This window comes from Ruditapes philippinarum, unplaced genomic scaffold, assembly GCF_026571515.1.
Source record: "Ruditapes philippinarum isolate M1 unplaced genomic scaffold, ASM2657151v2 ctg4692_1_1_1_1, whole genome shotgun sequence".
NCBI lineage: Eukaryota > Metazoa > Mollusca > Bivalvia > Venerida > Veneridae > Ruditapes > Ruditapes philippinarum.
The window spans coordinates 46,949-68,486 of NW_026862804.1; the positions used below are offsets into that span (position 1 = coordinate 46,949).

Genomic DNA, 21,538 nt, shown 5'->3' on the forward strand with positions numbered 1-21,538 from the left:
ATCAAGATATGTTTGTAAAACATGTATGCCCCCTATCTGCAGCCAATTAGTCATGTGATAAGGTTATTATGCATGACTTCTGACCCAGTGATCAAACAATTAATAAGGGTTATCAAGTATCTACTGGTCATGACCTTAACCTTTGACCCCTTGACCCAAAACTCAATAGGGGTCATCTGCTGGTCACGACCAATCATCATACAAAGTTTGAAGTTCCTAGGCCTAAGCGTTTATGGTTAATTGATCAGAAACCGTTTTTACCTACAAGGTCAATGTGACCTTGACCTTTGACCCCTTGACCCAAAATCAATAGGTCATCTGCTGGTCATGACCAATCACCATACCAAGTTTGAAGTTCCTAGGCCTAAGGGTTCTTTAGTTATTGATCGGAAACCGTTTTAACATACAAGGTCAATGTGACCTTGACCTTTGACCCCAAAATCAATGGGGGTCATCTGCTGGTCATGACTAATCACCATGCCAAGTTTGAAGTTCCTAGGCCGAAGCGTTCTTTAGTTATTGATCAGAAACTGTTTTTACTTACAATGTCAATGTGACCTTGACCTTTGACCCCTTGATCCCAAAATCAATAGGGGTAATCTGCTGGTCATGACAAATCACCATACCAAGTTTGAAGTTCCTAGGCCTAAGCGTTCTTAAGCTTTTGATCAGAAACCGTTTTTACTTACAAGGTCAAAGTGACCTTGACCTTTGACCTCTTGACCCAAAACTCAATAGGGGTCATCTGCTGGTCACGACCAATCATCATACAAAGTTTGAAGTTCCTAGGCCTAAGCGTTTTTAGTTAATTGATCGGAAACCATTTTTACCTACAACATCAATGTGACCTTGACCTTTGACCCCTTGACCCCAAAATCAATAGGTCATCTGCTGGTCATGACCAATCACCATACCAAGTTTGAAGTTCCTAAGCCTAAGGGTTCTTAAGTTATTGATTGTAAAGCATTTTTACCTACAAGGTCAATGTAACCTTGCCCTTTGACCCCTTAACCCCAATATCAATAGGGGTCATCTGCTGGTCATGACCAATCACCATACCAAGTTTGAAGTTCCTAGGCCTAAGGGTTCTTTAGTTATTGATCGGAAACCGTTTTAACATAAGAAGTCAATGTGACCTTGACCTTTGACCCCTTGACCCCAAAATCAATAGGGGTCATCTACTGATCATGACCAATCACCATATCAAGTTTGGAGTTCCTAGGCCTAAGGGTTCTTTCGTTATTGATCGGAAGCCGTTTTTACCTACAAGGTCAATGTGACCTTGACCTTTGACCCCTTAACCCCAAAATCAATAGGGGTCATCTGCTGGTCATAACCAATCACCATACCAAGTTTGAAGTTCCTAGGCCTAAGGGTTCTTTTGTTATTGGTCAGAAACCGTTTTTACCCAAGAGGTCAATGTGACCTTGACCTTTGACCCCTTGACCCCAAAATCAATAGGGGTCATCTGCTGGTCATAACCAATCACCATACCAAGTTTGAAGTTCCTAGGCCTAAGGGTTCTTTTGTTATTGGTCAGAAACCGTTTTTACCCAAGAGGTCAATGTGACCTTGACCTTTGACCCCTTGACCCCAAAATCAATAGGGGTCATCTACTGATCATGACCATTCACCATACCAAGTTTGAAGTTCCTAGGCCTTAAAGTTCTTTAGTTATTGATCGGAAACCGTTTTTGTTTACAAGGTCAATGTGACCTTGACCTTTGACCCCTTGACCCCAAAATCAATAGGGGTCATCTACTGATCATGACCAATCACCATACCAAGTTTGAAGTTCCTAGGCCTTAAGGTTCTTTAGTTATTGATCGGAAACCGTTTTTGCTTACAAGGTCAATGTGACCTTGACCTTTGACCCCTTGACCCCAAAATCAATAGGGGTCATCTACTGATCATGACCAATCACCATACTAAGTTTGAAGTTCCTAGGCCTTAAGGTTCTTTAGTTATTGATCGGAAACCGTTTTTGCTTACAAGGTCAATGTGACCTTGACCTTTGACCCCTTGACCCCAAAATCAATAGGGGTCATCTACTGGTCATGACCAATCACCATTCCAAGTTTGAAGTTCCTAGGCCTAAGGGTTCTTTAGTTATCACTCGGAAACCATTTGGTCTACGGACCGACGGACCGACGGACCGACAAGTGCAAAGCAATATACCCCCTTTTCTTCGAAATGGGGGCATAATAAATAAATAACGTTTCGCTGAAATTGTTTCCAGAAATGTTAATTTTTAAAGATATTTAAAGATATTATACTATACATTATTATTCGTTCGAATTAAAAAAAATATCATAATAATTATGATAATGCTTGTATATATCTAGAAGTAAAAAGAAGTCAACTTACAAACAAAACCGAGTTCCTTTCTGAGATTGAAAGTCCTTGTTTGTTCATTAATTATTCAAACCAAATATTACAACAAGTAATATTGCACGTGTATTAGGCAATGCTTCACAATTATTTCTGAAAATAAATACACTTAAACTATTTATATATATGATTACGTATTTGGAATCCCCATGATCGCGTTACAAATAAGTTTGAAACATGCGTAAATCGTTATCACATTCGTAATTCCTCGGCTGTTGCCGTACAACTTCGGATAAATAACTCAACACGGTATCATGAACACGATATTCGGTCTAATCTACACTACACAGTTTTAACATGTTAACAAATAGTATATACATGCAGGTATTTATTTATTTCAATGTAGCATTGAATAAAAGAAATCAAAGTAAAGCATGAATTATTTTTATGCTCCCGAAAGGCGACATATTAAAATCGCACCTTCCGCCTGTCTGTCTGTGCGTCCCCATTTCATTCGTGTCCGGACTGCAACTTTGTCACACATTGAGGGATTTTGAAATAGCTTGGCATAAATGTTTATCACATCAAAACAATGTGTCGCGTCCAAGAACAAGGTCCCTACCCCAAAAGTCAAGGTCACACTAACATTTTGACGTTTCACATGATCACAAATAGAATTAATAGGTACACATCTTCGTGTCCGGACTGTAACTTTTTCATGCATTGAATGATTTTAAAATAACTTGGCATAAATGTCTACTACATCAAGTCGATGTGTGGCGTCTAAGAATTACATCCCTACCTCAAAGGTCAAGGTCACACTAGCATTTTGAAGTTTCACATTATCAATATGAGGGTTAATTTCGTCTTCGGGCTGTAACTTTGTCATGCATTGAAGGATTTTAAACTTGGCGTAAATGTCTACCACATCAAGATGATGTGTCGCGTCTAAGAATTATGTCCCTTCTTTAAAGGTCAAGGTCATACTAACATTTTGAAGTTTCACTTTATCACAATAAGAGTTTATAGGTACACACATTTGTGTCCGGACTGTAACTTCGTCATGCATTGAAGAATCTTTAGAATAACTTGGCATAAATGTCTACCACAGCAAGACAATGTGTCACGTTTAAGAATATCGTCCCTACCACACAAAGTCAATGTCACATTACCATTTTGAATTACACTTTATCACAAGTAGAACTTAAAGGTACACACATTTACGTCCTGATTGTAACTTTGTCATGCATCGGCGGATTTTAAAATAATTAGATATAAATGTCTACCACATGTCTATCTCATGAAAACAAACAAAGGAACTCATGAAATTTACGTAATGACTATGACACTCCTGACATATAACACAGAGAGAAATGATTAAGTTTCAAAAAATGATACATTTATTTTCGCTTGGGGTTTACGTCGCACCAACAAAATAAAGGTCATATAGCGACTTTCCTGCATTACTGATGGCAGAAGACCTCATATATCACTACATGAATTATTTCTGGCAAAAACAATAACATAAGTAGAACCACTGACGTTTGGTAAGCCAGCTGGAAATCTTCCTCGCGTAAAAATATCCAAAGTCCCTTGTTAAATTCGAAACCATAGCGGTGAGGGGCATGTTGTTTGAAAACTCGGCTACGGACGCCCGTGAAAATGCAACATGACATGTACCTCTTATTTGAATTTTTACTTTTTCAGATGAAAATTAAAATGCTTTTAACTTTAGCTCATTATTATAGTCAATGTGTTGAGTACAAACAATATATCTTTATGTTCAATATCATTTTACCGGCTAGAAAAAATATTATCCATATTTACTACAAAGAAATATGTAGCAAATTGTCTTCTGACTTACTAATGGAATTAATGTGCGTAAAGCTATATATCTGCTGCAAAAATTATTTTCCGAATTTTGAAAATATATGAGAGTGAATGGCGCATACACGAAATCATTATTAACAACCGTACTCATATAACAGCAACATATTTTGTTCCGAAACATTTTACTTTGTTTACAAAGACATTCCAATTAAAACTCTTTCGAAAATCGACCATACATCTATGTAACTAATATTTTTTTACTGTAAATTAATGTTAAAAACATATTATTACATATACATTTATACCCTTAAAATACTTTTCTTTTTAAATAATAGATAAATATCGTTTTGCTCAAATTGTTTCCAGAAATGTTAATTTTAAACATAAAGACATAATACTTTACCTTGTTATCTTCTTGAATTATGTTTACAATTATTTAAAATTGTTATTATGTGATAACTATAAATATATATAGTGTATATATTTAGAACTAAAAAGACGCCAAATTCCAAACACGATTAAGACTCTTTTCTGAAACTACTTTTCATCGTCGAAAGTGTTTGTTAGTTAATCAATTAATGAAACCAAATAATGGCAACAAGTAATATTGCACGTGTATTAGGCAATGCTAACATTCTATAACTGTTCATATATGGAATCCCTATGAGTATGTAAAAATGTGTAAATCGCTCGATAAATACCTAGGAACACAATTATCGGTCTAATCTACACAGTTTTAACATGTAAACAAATAGTATATAAATGTAGGTATCAGTTTTGCAAGTTTATTTTATTATAACGTTGAATTAAAGAATCAAAGTAAAGTATGCATTATTTGCTGATTAGTATATTTTTAGAAACCGAAAGTACAAAAGACATACCTGTTGACAATTTTTCTGATTTTGTTATGATAATTTGTAAATTTACAAATTTTCCAATCATTATATGACTATAATTCAACACAAATAAATCCGTTTCATTAATAAAATACAAAATATAATATTACATCATGGTCACGTGGTGGAACTTGTGCAAGATGATCCGAATGAATAGTCTGGTTCCCGTCGTACTATAAAATTTAGTGAGCGGAGAGAAAAGGGCAGGTATACCAGACTATCTCTATGAAAAGTACTAAAGTTTTTTCGGGATATAAACTAACCATCAACTTTGAAATTTTATAACAATCTCTGTTTCTAACGTGATTAAGTTTAATATATCACGTAATCTATCATGATAAGGAACAAATTTCATGGCGTTTTAATAGATTTAAGTAATATGCTTATTACGCAGTTTGAGTTCACATGGAAGTAACAATTTGGAGATTACTCGGTAAGTGATTTTAAAAGTGATTTTTACTCAACAATGTTTCTTTTGTTTTGTTATGTAGAGATGGAAAAATATTTGAAAGTTTAAAAGGCATAACGTAATACAGTTTCTATTCAGTAGAAAAATTCTGCAGTTTTATAAATAGAGCACCAGACTTTGTTCTCTTTAAGAATAATTATATTTCAAAACGTAAAGAAAATTAATAGTTCGTACCTTTAATCAGTTACTGGACTTATATGTTAAAAATTTGTTTTACTGATAAGTACATTATGTTGCTAGGAACGTATTGGTCTAAATTTGATAGATTTATACAATGAAGACGTAATTTAATTTATTTCCAAATTCCGGCACATTTCATTAGAAGCTATGCACACAATTAACAGATAAACAGAGTAAGATATATACTTTATTCTAAAATCTTGTGGACGTCTTAAATTTGGAGATAGTGTATAGGAATACAAAATACCTCAGTTTGCATAAATTACATGTTTAAGTCGTTAGCTAAGATAGTGCACAGTATTAAATCAATATATGCACAAGTATAAGGCGCTCCTACATATTTAATAATTTAGTCATACATAGAATATTTGATTATATCAGAAATGTGCTTTAAGTGCAATGTGAAGACATTGTAAAGTCTAATCTAAATTAAATATATGCTTTTATCATAACTATAATTCTCCTGTATTTCGTGTAAACAGATACACTCCTTAACAATGAATGTATTACAAGGACCGTGTAAATAGTTTCAATTGATAGCGCGTTTATCTTTTTCATCTACGCCTTGATAGATTCCTACTCTGACCTTTTATTTGAATAGCAATAGATTTAACCACAAACATTGACATGCGTTATTTTGTTAACGAAACTCTTATAGTATCCACTTATCTCATAATTAGAATTAGACAGGTCAGGGATATATGGCTTGTGTTAACAACTTGATTTATATTTATGAATATCCATGTGATGGAAACAGTCAATCATAATTATCAGTTACGTAACTACATGCATATTATTAAAGTTAAATTATGCCCATTCAAATGCAAATGGTCATTGAACAGTGAGAAATGAAAATAACTTTACATTTCGACATAATTGTTTTCAATTTTTTATCTTACTGTGACAAAATAATAATCAATATCCCACGTGACCAACAAAATTGCTACAAATATCGTACCGAATGTATCGGTAACGCTCAATTTATGATGTTTTAATATTGTATCATAAATGTTTTTATCATCAATGACTAGTCAATTATCAATCTCATTGCCAATATCTTGAAATATATAACTAATTTACTTTAACTCGGCAGCAAAAAATATGTATGGATAATATCAATTTACTTAAATTTTAAATACAAACATGTATCATAGAAATATTTATCAGATATTAATCGGGTAAAATAATGTTTTTTCTAGATAACCATAAACAAAGGTTTATAAGATTAACATATATTTTCCTATTATTCAATTGGTTAGTGTTGACAGTTTTAAGTACATGTTTTTTATACAGAAAATATTTACTAGTAAATAATATCAATACATGTCATTACTCCTCTTGTTGACATGAAAACTACCTAGGAAGTCAGGTATTTAAATTCACTTAAAGATTATGTGTTTACCTACTTCATACATTGATACATTCTCTATACTACCCTATTCTATTCTGACTTCTTAACTCAATATTCATGTATATGGAAAGCTACTAGAGGTGTGTTTGTGGAAGATTACTTCTATCCATGCTATGAAGGTCTGTCTAAAAGTGGACTTCTTCATGTCAAATAATTATCAAAGAGTGAGAACAATAAAAATTTCTGTTGAAAATACTACACTTCACCATGGAGAAAGAAGAAAAACACACATCTTGACCACATTAATTACTGATTAAGCTCAAGTATCTGATAACAGTACAGGTCTATTTCCAGGTTACAATTATCCATTAATAATTTCCACTGTGTTTATAAATATGTCTTTAGAATAAAGTGCTCATAGCCAAAACACTGTTAAAACCTGTGGATTAAAATAATTATTAAAAAGTTAAAGAAAAAGAAAGGACTCATGATAAAGGCTTTATCTTTTTACACTTAAGGTTACACATTTGTTTCTACAAATGTACTTGAAGCATTTGCTTTTAAATTTAAAGTGTGAAGTGAAGAAGGGCAATTGCAGGAAAATCATGACTATGGTGCCATGCATGTAGGAATAATATACTGAATGTTTCTCAATTTTGGAGAAGTCCTATTGAAGAATATTTTGCACACAAAAAAATTCTGTCAACATTCACTGTTATTTCACATAAACAAAGTTGATCTTTCATCCTACATAAAAAATATGACAAGATAAGCAACACATATAGTAGCATGCACAAAACAAGTGTAATGATAACTTCTTTTTGTGGTTATTCTTATAAATCTTTATTGACAAGTTATTTAAAAACCATGTTTATAGTTTTGAAATGAAATGCCCAGATGATTAAAGACATACACAGTATGTGTACAGATATATAAACTCGATGTGTGATACCTTAGAAAACAGCTTTATCTGAAACGACACAAAATCTAATTTGAAGTACTTATAAAAGAATAATAAAAATCGAAACTTTCTGACAAGGGATGCTGTCATTATTTTTTAAGTTTTCACTTTTGTTTATCAACATAGCTTCCAGATATTGATTTCTAAATTCAATAGTCAAATTTTTGAGAAAAAATGAAATTGGTCTTCGTTTATACATTACAGTAGGGGTTGATAGTTAACTTTTTAATACTAAGGCCAACAATTTGATGATAATTATTCCATGCTTCAATTTCATAAATGTAAGTAAAACATTTTTTTCAACAAAAGTATGATATAAACATGTATTATTTGAACAAGTAGTTTAAGGACTAATGAAAAGAAAGAAAAATACTTATTTGAAAACCAAATATAAAACAATTTCAGATACATTCTAGGGTTAAAGCTAAGAAAAGTTTCTGTTAAAACAGATTTAGCACTACTCCAGTCAACTTGAATCTCGGCATGCACCCTATCCCCTCAACCAGAAGATGCTGTTTGAGTCTCATCACTTTTTATATATAGATTTCGCCTAGGACAATGTCGTCCAGGAAAACACTGACATATATTGCAGAGGCTGCAAGTTTCCTGTCTACTTTGTATTGAATAAAACATATTTCTAGGAAATGCCCTTAACAAATCTTGATAAATTAAATGTTAAGATCTGTTTATAGGAGATGACACCGGATTCTTTCCTTAGATAAAATCGTCTTATTTAAAAGTAACCATATTTAATTGTTTATTTTTAATTTTTACAGGACCTCAAACAAAAACACGTTATGATATTACGTAGTGTGTATTGACAGAATTTGTCTTATTATTACACTATAATCTCTTTTAATAAAGTAACAAATTTGTCTACTGTACTATAATTATTTTTAAAGTTAAAGTTTAATAATATTTTTTGATAATTAATTTTTGCAGTGTCTGTTCTTTTTATAAGAATTCATGGATACAATTATTTATCAGTTATCACCTACTTTGTTGACTGCTAAAAATGTGTATCAAGTTTAAATGTAGATAAACGCTGGAACCTGCTTCAGGTCATGTGACTCCCTTCGTCGATACAGTTTATACACACAGCCATTGAAACTCTGCCATTTCGAAGTTTGTTCTCTAGTACATTGATTAAAATACGAACATGCTTAAGAGAAGCAACATCAACAATTGTATTGTGCTTTTAACATTTATTTACATTTATAAATGACGATTAAATAAAATTGACATATATAATTGGCTTGGTACATCAGTAAAGTAGCGTAACATATTTACACAGTGATTAAACAATGTAATAAAGAAAGCATTGTGTACACCGGGACCGGTGTGTATACAATGATAAAGTAAGCTTAACCCAGCCAATGTACCAAGAGAATGTGGTGCATACAAAAGCCAAAAGCCATGCACAAAAGCAGACAACATAATAAAATGAACTCTAACATCAAGTATGATCAAGTGAAACAGATTTATAAGAAATAATAATGAGTGGTTAAAACTTAAAAATTCTGCGTGTGTATCAGTGAATCTTGCAAGGGGAGTAACTCACTTTACATTCAAGTTTTGAATCATAATTTATCTCCCTTGGCAGAGACCCAAAAAAATACAATACTATTGTATATCAACCATTTTAATCTTAGCATTTAAAAGTTTATTTATACCCACAACCATTGAAACTCCTTAGAGGACACCATTTCGAAGCTTGTTCTCTGGTACATTAAAATACAAACATCCTTAAGGGAAGCAATAACAACAATCTCGCTTAGCAGGGACACAAGAAATACAATAGTTTGTATATGAATTATTTTAAACTAAGCATTTAAAAGTTTATATTTAACCACAAACATTGTGCTTAACACATATGTCATGTATGTTGTGGTGAAATTCTTATAGTATCCACTTATCTGATAATTAGAATTAGACAGGTAAGGAATTTTTGCCTTCCGCTTATATTTGATTTATATCAATTTTTATGAATTTCCATGTGATGCATTTCTATAATGTGTTCTTTATAATTGATACTTTGTATTTCAGCATAAACAATCTTATTGTCTAAAATCACGTCTATCAAGCCTGAAGATGGTGTTACAATAGCATTTATGTCTCATCAAAGTTCGTTTAAGTGTACATGATGTCTGACACAGATCAAAGTTATAACAAGTTTATCCAGGAGCATTGCCCTCAGACACTCGTAGAAGTGTGCAGATTAAGAAAGTCATATACTGATATACTTCAAAAGGTAAAGTGTTTTTTTTCTCTCTTATATTATAAGTATCTTTTCGGAAATGCTATAGTTTCATGTTTTCTAAAAGATAAATGAATTTGAAAGTGTTAATAGCTAAAACAAATCTTCGTTTGCAGCAGTTAATTTTAAATTAGAAATGGTATGGAACGAACATTTCAAATGCAACGAGTAATGCAAATCATAATATGCTTTTTAACAAATAAAACAAATGGCTAAACGCGCTTTGAAAGACATTTAAGTTTTATTTTAACTTTTTTTTTCTCAACAAGTCTTATTCGAACCATATAACCATTTTGAATCGTTTTCATTATTTTTATTGTTTTAGGTCAAACAGCGAGTTTTAAAAGTATTATCAAACATATGGAATGTTTCAGGTCTGTTTATATCTTTTAAAAGTATTTGTTGTTATACTTTCTATAAGGCTAAGTATTTAAAACAATGAACGCATGTTGAAACAAAAAAATAGAATAAATTATTTCCTTTATTTCGTTGTTTATCGTCTTTTATTAATATTGTTTGACTATGCACTCTGTGTACTTATATTTCAAAACGAATTCAGTATAAACGTTCTTTTTGTAAATATAATGTGATATGATTGTTGTGTTCTGTAAAATTTGCTTTCTCTATATAGAGCCTTTGTTCCTGATGAAACTTATTGTTTATTTATTCTATCTGGCTTACATAGTTACGAAGTTTGCGAGGACATGCAATGGTATCAAAGTCTTTCTGCAACGGAATACGGAAAAAGACGATAAGACACCGGACCCAACAATTGTTTGCATTCAGGTTCATTTTGTATACTGTCTGCTTTTAGCTGTTGAGATTTCATATTCTGAGCCCTTAGTTTGATTTCCTTCTATAACCTGTATCTTATTTCTTGGTAAATCTAAATAAAAGCAGGTATAAATAGACGTATTTCAAAGTATTAATTGATTGTGAGACATTGTTTGTCTACTTTAAATGCTTGCAAGCATGCCATTAACAGTAAAAAATATTCATCTGTGATGTATTAAAAAACATGTAAAATTAGAATTTTAACACATAAACATTTTCCTCTCATTTTTCCGATATTTTTTTATAAACAGGTATTGCTTGACAGTGTATCAGCATCAGTGTCTATATCAGCGAGCATAGCCGAGATCTATAGATGGAAACAAAACGATTTCGACAAAGGTACCAATTGCAATGGTAAATTACAATTTTAATATAGCATTAGGTCATTGATTAAGATTTAAAATGCAATTGCGACACAGCTATCCAGTCGGATTGATCAGTTTTTCTTTGTTCATTTTTACATACATACAATTTACATGTATTAGGAACGAGTGCCCGGAGCCTCACCCAGGATTACATCCTTTTAACCAAAAGTGCTATGAATGCCAAATACACTTAACTCAACATTGATATAGAAAAGAAACTGGGAACTGTAGCAAAAGTTTTGATTACAGTTTAGATGAAGGCGATTGCAATAAATAAAGGTCTTATAGTGATGAAAAAGGATAACCATAGGTTTTTTTTTTTGGTCACATATCTGCTTTACTTACTATAATAGCTCGCAATTCTTTTTTTGAATATTGTTATAGGTTCCTATTAGTTGATAAGGAGATGTTAAAAATATATTTACATTGTTCAATTTAAGGAATGCAAATAGCACAGTATTCAAACGGGAACTTGAATCTTTCGGCAAGCGTGAATAAACTCGTATGCTTCAAACTATATGTGATAACCGAAAGGGGACTGGACATCAACAGATTGCTCCATTGCGTATATTATCAAAATACGGATGACTATGTAAATCAAAAAGGTTTTATAATCAACAACAATGTTGCAATTATATGCAAACGTAAGAATATTTATATTTTAAATCAAAAGACTAATTATTTTGCTAAATGAAAGGCAGAATGTAAAATGTGAACAACTTACAAATAAAATCCTATTTACCATGCAAAACAATTCTGACTTTATTTCAAAACAGGAAGAGTGCTATCATATAATGTACCTAATGTGGGCAATGTTTCTTGACGTTTACAATTACTGAACATACATTTTTTCAAGGTAAATCTAATGTTATTTGTCTGAAAGGCTGAATATAAAAACCTATCGTTTTAATTGACGTATTAAGTTTTGAGATTGAATGCCACTTAAATCTTACTATTTATTTATTTCTTCTTAAAAAGCAAAAGTTCAGTTCAGCCGCCTAAAGTCAGTCACAGACACAAATAGTTGCAAAAAAGAGGACAATTCAGATTTTTCGGAAAGCTTCCGCATTTATCAGGTAAAAATCATTTTGTATTACTATCACTTAAATGATAAAAGTAATATAATATTTATACTATAATAAGAGAGACAACTCTGTCGATCTTGCATAAAAAATTTTGTTAGATATTTCAACACCTTTTTCAATGATCTTGAAATAAGCCCTTATAAGTTATTTAAATCTAACTTAACCATAAAAGAGATATACCATACCACTGCTTCATTATTAAAATCAGTGGTTATCATAACGAGATATAGATAATGGACTTTAAATTAATTTTCCTTTTGAATATAACGGAACATCAATATTCTTTTGCGTATTTAGTGGCTTGTATGTCCATCTAATTGTTGTCTATGTTTTGATATCAGGATCATTTAGACTTAAAACCAGCAGAAAAAATACAAGAAGAGAATAGTTCGAAACGCACAAAAAGAAAGAAACCCAAACTATTTTTGGATAAAATACTCATGGTAAGAAAACATGTAACAACAGTAATGTAATATCAACTTCTGACGCTAATATCTCTTCTTAAAGCGTTAACTTAGAAACCAGTAATTTAAATGTAATTTAATAATTAATTTAATGTTATAAAGAAAAAAAATTCTACAGCAATATTTATGGCTTCATAAGGGTGCATTATACCAAGGTTGAAATTAATAATATGATATTTCTTCTTTTCAGGTCCTGATTTTCCTCTTAACCATAGGCCATGTAAATGCAGCTCCCCGCAACGAAGATGCAATGATGTTTTCGAAAGATTTGCTGGAATCTAAATACTGTAACATGGACAACTTGTATTCATTGAAGGAACTTTGTCACACCAATGGGAATGACCTTCAACTCTTGACAGACAGCTGCGATTTCTCAGACCTATGTGATGAAGGTGAAAAGCCATATTGTATCAACACTAATGAATTTGGTGCCTTCGTGTGCTTGAAAAAGAATTTATCATGCCAAAAAGGTACCTTATCTAATATGAATCTTGGTTTTAGATATAACAATTGATTGATTTGTATTCTGTTAAGGTATTTTCTTCTTTTATTTTGTAAAATAGTACTAAAATTTCTGACTTATGACTTACAACCTAAATCCATAATTGTGACAAAATTTATGTCAAACTATTTGATGTTTTGATAAAGTTGAATAATGAACTGTTTCCTGCAAAAATGAAATTATAAAGTGATAATATGGACTACACAAGAACTTAAGTATCATTGTTACGTGAAAAGCATACCATACTGTCTACACTTAATTGTTATTGTTCTCAGAATGAAAGTTTTGCAAAAAAACAATATACCTATAATTTCTATAAAGACTTTATCATTTGACCTGTACACTTACATTAATGCTTAAGTTGGTTGGCATCATGCCAGTTTAAATAAACGCTGTTTAATATAGTATTTACATAACGTTAACATTCAGCCAAAGAAACAAAAGGAGCATAGTATTAAGATAAAATATTCAAATTATTACAACTATATCTTCCAAGTATTTTTTTTTTTTTTATAAAATGATGAATGCATTTACTTATGCATACATTTAACACCCTTAGTTGGATAAATATAAATAAAAATTATCGAATAAAGTAATTAGTTCTACATAAATTTAATTACCTCTGTAACAACATTTTACCTTCATTTCATACGCATTATATTACATTTTAGGTCGGTATTACAAGGCGGGTATCGATATCAATTATCCGAGAAAAATATTGCTCCAAGAGGATAATTGCCCAGGCCGAACATACCAGTCCTATGAATCTGACTGCATTCACGCATGTGTAGACGAACATAGAGACCTGGAAGATATCCCAGAAAAATACGTTGTGTATTCCGTTGGCAACACAACTAATCCTACCCAAGTTTATTGTAATTTTCAACTGGGCTACTTCAACGGAGCCGGCAATTTTCTACTGGATTACGACAAAGAAGAACTACATGATCCGTTTTTTTGCGACTATGTTGGCGATTATAATCCTTGCAAAGAAAGGCAACAACCTCTTCCAAGTATAACATTTTTTATTTGATTATTATTCTTAATTCAAACTTATATAATGATATACATGTATGTTCATAATCCTGCACGTTTAAATTAGACAACCGTGATCCTCACTTTAATTATCTAAAACAAAGAAAACAGTGGTACAGAAATGTAAATTTATTCTTAATAACAGTTTATACGGCTCTGTATGAACGCCTAGCAACAGCTCGGATTATTTAAGCTTATAATACAGTAATTCAAACCAGACCATAATACTCTTTTTGAAATAACAATGCCAACACATGCAATTCAGTTTCCTTCTTGTAAACGTTATGAAATACTACCAACTAATGGGGTTTTGAACTATTTTATGATGACCAGGTAACCATAAAAGTGATAAACATAACGTATTATATGAACATTGTTATTTCTTCATACTTATGCAGTCTCTTTTATAAAGACACATTTAATCATAGAAATGTTATGAAGCTTCTTCCTCTGCAAGAAAACTAGTTTGTATGGCTTGAAAAGTGATAAATGAAGTACTTACGTTTTAATTTCAGATGGCACATGTGTTGACATATGTGATACTTGGTTCGAGAGGAATGCACCTGATTTTGTTTGTACTCCAACGTAAGTGAATTTCTATCTTTAAAAATAGAAAGTGACATAATTTTTGGCAGGCTGTATAATTCACGTGGTTAATTAACTTTTGCAGTTTCTTTTGTTATTTCAAAGTCTTACTTTAGTTAGAACTTATTTGAAACATGTATCGTAATCAAGATATAAATATATCTATAAATCGTAGATAATCTCACCAGTGCAATAATACAGAGCTATAAGTAAAGTTTACTGACATATTGTTAAAAGGTAATGCAAAGCTGTTAATTAGGAAACGTTTGTGTCAAAAGACTCACCAATAATTATTATGCATTTATTCAATTGAATTTCTTCTTTGCGATTATATATATGTTTGTATCAATTTGCTAAATCTATTAACTTAAAGTATAATCTTAAATGTTACAAGTTAATATTTAATTAATTCAAAGATGAATACGAATACATTAACTTGTATTTTTTATAAAATAGGACCAACATCTATCCTACGAAAGAACAATTGCCATCACGTCCAACCACTACGAAAGCATCATTAACAACCACGTATCTATACCCTAACACACAAACAGTGCCAAAGACGAGAAAGACAACTGGTAACTTACATATGGTTCTCTAAGTATAATCAAGCCTTGATTTAAATGAATCTCACTTTGTCAGAAAATGATTGTTATTTTGACAACTGATATGAATTATAGGGGACTTACATGACCAAGTGATTAAAGTCGTTGACTTCAAACCACTTTACCCTTGCCGCTGTGGGTTCGATTTCTGACATGGACTTTGGATTCATTCATGTGATGAAGCTATCTAACTAACTTACAGAACGTCGGTGGTTCTACTTATGTACCAGTCCGTTCATAAAATAATGCACGGCAAAGTACCTGACGTTCTCCTCCACCACAAGTAAAGTTAGACAGTCGCAATATGACATATACTGTGTTGGTGCGGTGTAAAACCTAACAACCGTCAATAGTAATTTCACATTCCTCTCATACAGTACAACCTATCAATAGGATAGACATGTTTGGGCAAGGTGTGTTTGCTTATGTTTGTTTAGAAGTGATGCTTGCTTAAGAGAGATAATGTAGTTTTACTTTGGTATAAGTATTATTTTGTTAAATGTGGTTATTGCTCTACAGATAGAATCAAACAAGATCGACATAGTTGTCTTTCTTGGAAAATAACAAAAATCTATAAAATAGCACTTGGTTACAAATTATACTGACTTTGTTATAGCGGTGGGAAAGTGGCTCAATTTCAAAACAAAACAAATCTGGAGTGAGTTCTGAAAGAAAGGAAGCAAAAATACAATACTGAATGAAAAATGCATAAAAGTACTTGAAACAATGTACTTAAATTGAAAAATAATTACACTAAGAATATTACCTCCTGTAATGTTTCGTATGAAAATAAACAGGACCACATTAAACAACCGCTGCGTGGATTACAATACCTGTATGCGGTTTATTTTTACAAATTTTTACTTATATTCTACAGGGAGACCACCGATAACAGATGATAAAGACAATGTAACAAACTATTATGATAACCAGAACTCCGAATTTCCTTTGTGGGCCATTGTCTGTAAGTTTTAAAAACGGCCCTATTCAACTCATCAATATAAATGTTGAATATATGCATATTTACATATTTGACATCTTTTAAAATTCATTTTTTTTTTCTTTAAGGACTAAACAAGTTGAAAGTGCAAAAGTAGATAAAATAATATTTGTAAACTCTTTTAAGACGTTTGCATTAAAGTTATAGTTTAACAAATTTCCATAATGTTATCAAGAATGAATATCAAGAAAACAACTGAGACAAATGTAAAAATTATTATTAAGTATTATCAAACTACTCCATTTATTTATATTCATGTTTACAGTGATCAGCGTCGTGGTCGTCCTCGTCGTCATAGTGCTTGTTTCCGTGATTCTGTGTTTTGTCTTGACGAAACCAAGTAAGTATTGTACGTTATATAACATTATTAATGATTGAAAATAAACAACAGAAAAAGTACTTTATTTTTTACAATGCATCAACGAATACAAATTTTACAATACAACTTTTATATTTAATATGCTTTAAAAACAAAATAAAAATTATAGCATTTTTGTTTTATCCAGATTAAGAAGGTCCTGCAAAAGAGTCTATTTTACAAGATCTCTGTATTATTATCTGAAATATTTCCTTTAAGAAATGTTTGAGTACAAAGTGTGTCCAATAGTTAAAAATAATTTATTTTCGTGTTAATATTTAATATGTGTTTCCTGTAGGAGTGACAGTATACAAAAATATAAACGAAATAGAGAATCAAAGCACAGTGGTGAATGCTAAGAATGTGAATCTGCCAGGTAATATGGGTCCATTTTTACCACCACAAGAAAACAACACTGTAAGTCTTTAACCAGTGATTAAAAACCATTAGCATGCCATTATAGTAATCGGAATGAAATAAAATTTGATAAGTTTTAATTGAAAATACTTATTCTGGAACTACGCAAACATTTCCGATGGCTCGGCCGATAGAAGGCACCTTACTTGCTGCTCGTCCAAATATAAATTAGTTTCAAACATTTGTTAAATAACGGAAAGTATTTTCATGAAATTCAATACATTCATTGTGTATTTTGCTTTCGTCTTTTATCGTATGGTGCATTAGTGATTATTATTTATATTTTAGGATGATCCAGATAGAGGTAAGTAAAACCAGTTTATAAATAAATACATCAACTGTTTGACTAGACAGTTATCCTTAAGTACAATTATTTTAGAATACATGTATAACATCACTGATAAAATAAATTACCATCATCTTTTACACTTTAAAAATAGGGACAATGACAACATGTTCTAACAGTCATGGTCATTGAGTAACAGAAACATTATCAATATAAAAACATTTCTAAAATGACTATATATTGTTATGTTTATTTCGAAGACTGTGTTCAAATAAAATTTTTTTGGAAAAGATTAATTTGTTGTTTTTACATTCAGATATAAAGATTAAGCACGCAGGCCCTTCACATTTTATTCACTTAAACTTGACATCCATTTTTGAATTTTTTTAAACTGGTATACATCAACTTAGAACAGAAAAAATGATTTTATGTGACCATTTCTAGTGAAAATTTGTTAACTGATACCCCCAAAAAATAATTTTTAAATTAGCCTTTCAAAATTTTTTTAAATTTATTTATTTAAACCCCTTTTTTGCGTATATATAATATAAAAAATAAAACTTTTTTAATTGAATTATAAGCAAATGACGGTTTTTGAAAAACATTTTTCCAGACATATTTTTTTTCTTTTCTTTGTTTTTGAAAAGGGCTTTTTTAAGAAATTTTCTAACGTAAGTTTCACAGAAAAAGTAAAATTTTTTTTTTTAAGAAGAGTCAAGGTAAATTAAAAAATTTAAAAATACTTTTAGTTTTTTATTTCTAAAATATTAATCACACAATATGTTTATATTATATGACTCCTCAAATTTTACAGTTTTAATAAAACCTTTTTTACTTTTTTATGTCTTTTTTTAATGTAAAACGGAATGTTAAAAGGGCGTTGGATTTAAAATAAAGTTTTTTTAAAAAATCCGTTTGAAAATTATACAATAAAAATAAAAAATACATACTTTATTTTAACCCCCCCCTTTTTTAATTTTCTTCATAACCAAGGGGGTTTTTTACTGTAAAGTAAAGTTAAACAATTGTACTGTTACATAGGGAACAGTACATTTTCACAGTGAAAACCTGAAGGAAATAATAACCTATAGAAACATAGTCCAAATGAAGTGTTTGTTCGGGGTATTAAAATAGATATGTTAAACACTAACGCGACATTCCGGGTAGGGTTGTTATTTTACTGTAACTCACAAACCTATGTGTTTTAAATTGTTTAGCGTATAGCTATGGCTGTGATAAAAAGTACAGTTATTGAACCAGTTATATTATTACCTGATACCTTATATAAATGTAATTTGCTATTTTTTACTGTGATCTGAAATTCTTTAATCGTCCACGTTCGCGAACTGTTGACCGCTCAATAGTTTTGACTGTTTCCCTCGCGTGCTTTGACGTCAGTAACGTCATATAGGATTCCCACCTGAAGCGTCCATCGATCCTGATCATAAACTAGACGTGACTTGAAATAGTTAAAGTATTAAGATTAATTATTAACATATGTGCAAAACTGTTTTCTTGTTCCTTTTTTCTTCTGCAATTACTATTAAAATATTAGTTGATTAGGATATAAAACAGTTATTTCATATCTGATTTGGGAACAGTCAAACAGTTGTCCCTCGGTGTCGGTGAAAGTGTTTTGAACTGTTGCCCTTGGCCTACGGCCTTGGACAACAGTTCAAAACACTACCCCATCCACCTCGGACCAACAGTTTGACTGTTTTCAAATCACATATGAAATAACTGTATATTATTTATTACCTGATACCTTATATAGATGTTATTTGGTATTTTAATTACTGTTTTCTGAATTTCTAAGCGAACTGTTGACCTGTCAATAGTTTCGACTGTTTCCCTCGCGTGCTCTAACGTCATAGAGGATTCCCCCTTGAATCGTCCATCGATCATGATCATAAACCAGAAAAGACGTGGCATAGTTGAAAGATTGCTAAATTGAGAAAGTTTCATTAGTACATATTTAAAAACTATTTTCTTTGTCTTGTTTTTCTTCTGCAAGTAGTGTTAAAACAGTAATTGATCAGGCAATAAAACAGTAATTTCACATGTGATTAAGGAACAGTCAAACAGTTATCCCTGGGTGTTGGGGATAGTGTTTTGAACTGTCACCCTATGGCCTTGGGCAACAGTTGAAAACACTATCCCCTCCACATTGGGCCACCAGTTTGACTGTTTCCAAATTGCGTATGAAATTGCTGAATAATATTTCTTTTTTATATTCAACAATACCTTCAGATATTATATTTATAAATAAAAGTATTCTCTTTTATTGTGATTTGTTGTTATCATAAACAATATGTATCTGTCACATACGTATATGTTGTCCAGTTATTTTCCATGTTGTTTACATACACGAGTAAAAGCAACTAGCTTTTTGAGTCTTAAAATAATACAGTTGCTCTCCTTGTTTATGTTTTGCTACAAGTTTAGTCCCTGAGCATTTTAGTAACTATGGCGCTTTATATCCAAATAATTACAATGAGGCACTTCCCTTTTTCTTTTGTGAATGTACATTTGCTTTATTAAACCTGATTTACTGTCTGAGTATGTAAGGGAGATAAATCTGATATTGTTTACCAACAACGATTGAAATTGTCCTAGCAGGTATATTTAAGTGTGAGATAATAGATCTGATTAACAGAAATGTATTCATGTTCATAATTTGCTCATCAACAATGTTAAAATAATTCCAAACTCCATTTTAAACATTTCATATGTGATACTTTTGTAATGAAATTATCTCTTTCAAATTTTTCTCTGCAAAAAAAGTCGACTGGCAATAGTTAATGAGATTGCAAGGGGGATAAAAATGGATGCATTTGTTAACTTAGATAAAATGCAATGTAATACACGAATGTTCATTTATCTAGCATATGTACTGCTTGTTAAGTATAACATTATAAATTTAATATAATTGCTTTTTTGCTTTTAGTGTAATTTCTTCAAAAGCAATAATATTTGCCACAATACATGTGTTGTAATGTGTGCTCAATATTAAAATGACTAAATGCAATTATTAAAAGAAAGTGTTTTTGAAAAAGTTTAAAATTATTATTTTGAAAAGCAGTTTTCAGCAATATATTTTTGTAACAAACACACATATTCATCTGGTACACAAAACCTAAATATCAGACTTATTTCAAGTTTATTTGCTTTTCGTTCATAACCTCTGTGTGCTGTGAAATATCATATCTAGTAATTATTTCATTTAATTCATTTATATTCTTCATTTTTTTTAAAATTATTATAGGAATGTGATGAAGTCCTCTTGATAACACATAATAGAGGTATTCATACTTGATTGAGCCCCATATAGCCTTTGCTCCATATTATTTAAACAGGGGCTCAGTATCAACATATGGTATATTATAGATTGTACCCTATATAAAAAGAGTAAAAATAGAAAGTTTGTTTATTTACAGACAGACCATCTGTTTGTTATAGACAAGGGATAAAAATATAGATAAAAGATAAAAAATGGAGTTTTATATACATTGTAGGTATCATGTAGCAACAACCCAATTCTTAATGATCATGTATTAGGGACGATAAAACTTAATGATAGTGTACAGTCAGCATGTAAGAAGATATGTATTAAAATATATTAAAAATGTAAAAAATTATCAATAATTAGTAATCTCACCGTTTCATGGCCACTTTTTAGGACCACTATTATAATTTAATAACATATCATAAAAGAAACAATAGAGTA

At 31.1% G+C, this 21,538-nt stretch overlaps 1 protein-coding gene and 1 long non-coding RNA gene across 2 annotated transcripts; both read left to right on the forward strand.

Moving 5' to 3' along the window:
* Positions 1-5,220: 5,220 nt before the first annotated feature.
* On the forward strand, positions 5,221-16,725 carry LOC132720269 (uncharacterized). Its single transcript, XM_060704361.1, has 13 exons — positions 5,221-5,490; positions 10,065-10,269; positions 10,601-10,649; positions 10,961-11,061; positions 11,361-11,448; positions 11,915-12,118; positions 12,453-12,550; positions 12,901-13,002; positions 13,214-13,493; positions 14,197-14,538; positions 15,076-15,145; positions 15,602-15,723; positions 16,628-16,725. Exons 2-13 carry the CDS (start codon positions 10,159-10,161, stop codon positions 16,723-16,725), a joined length of 1,665 nt encoding a protein of 554 aa, XP_060560344.1. The 5' UTR covers positions 5,221-5,490; positions 10,065-10,158.
* A 289-nt stretch (positions 16,726-17,014) lies between these two features.
* Positions 17,015-17,998, forward strand: LOC132720274 (uncharacterized). The gene is made up of 3 exons (XR_009624321.1): positions 17,015-17,090; positions 17,407-17,525; positions 17,814-17,998. It is a non-coding gene; the product is annotated as an uncharacterized LOC132720274 (long non-coding RNA).
* The last annotated feature ends 3,540 nt before the right edge of the window (positions 17,999-21,538 follow it).

Bases quoted from the DNA above. Each gene is read 5' to 3' on its own strand.
- LOC132720269 (XM_060704361.1), top strand. From the start codon at position 10,159: ATGATGTCTGACACAGATCAAAGTTATAACAAGTTTATCCAGGAGCAT. The intron at 10,650-10,960 runs GTCTGTTTATAT...TGGCTTACATAG, and splicing joins AAACATATGGAATGTTTCAG to TTACGAAGTTTGCGAGGACA. The intron at 11,062-11,360 runs GTTCATTTTGTA...TTTTATAAACAG, and splicing joins CAACAATTGTTTGCATTCAG to GTATTGCTTGACAGTGTATC.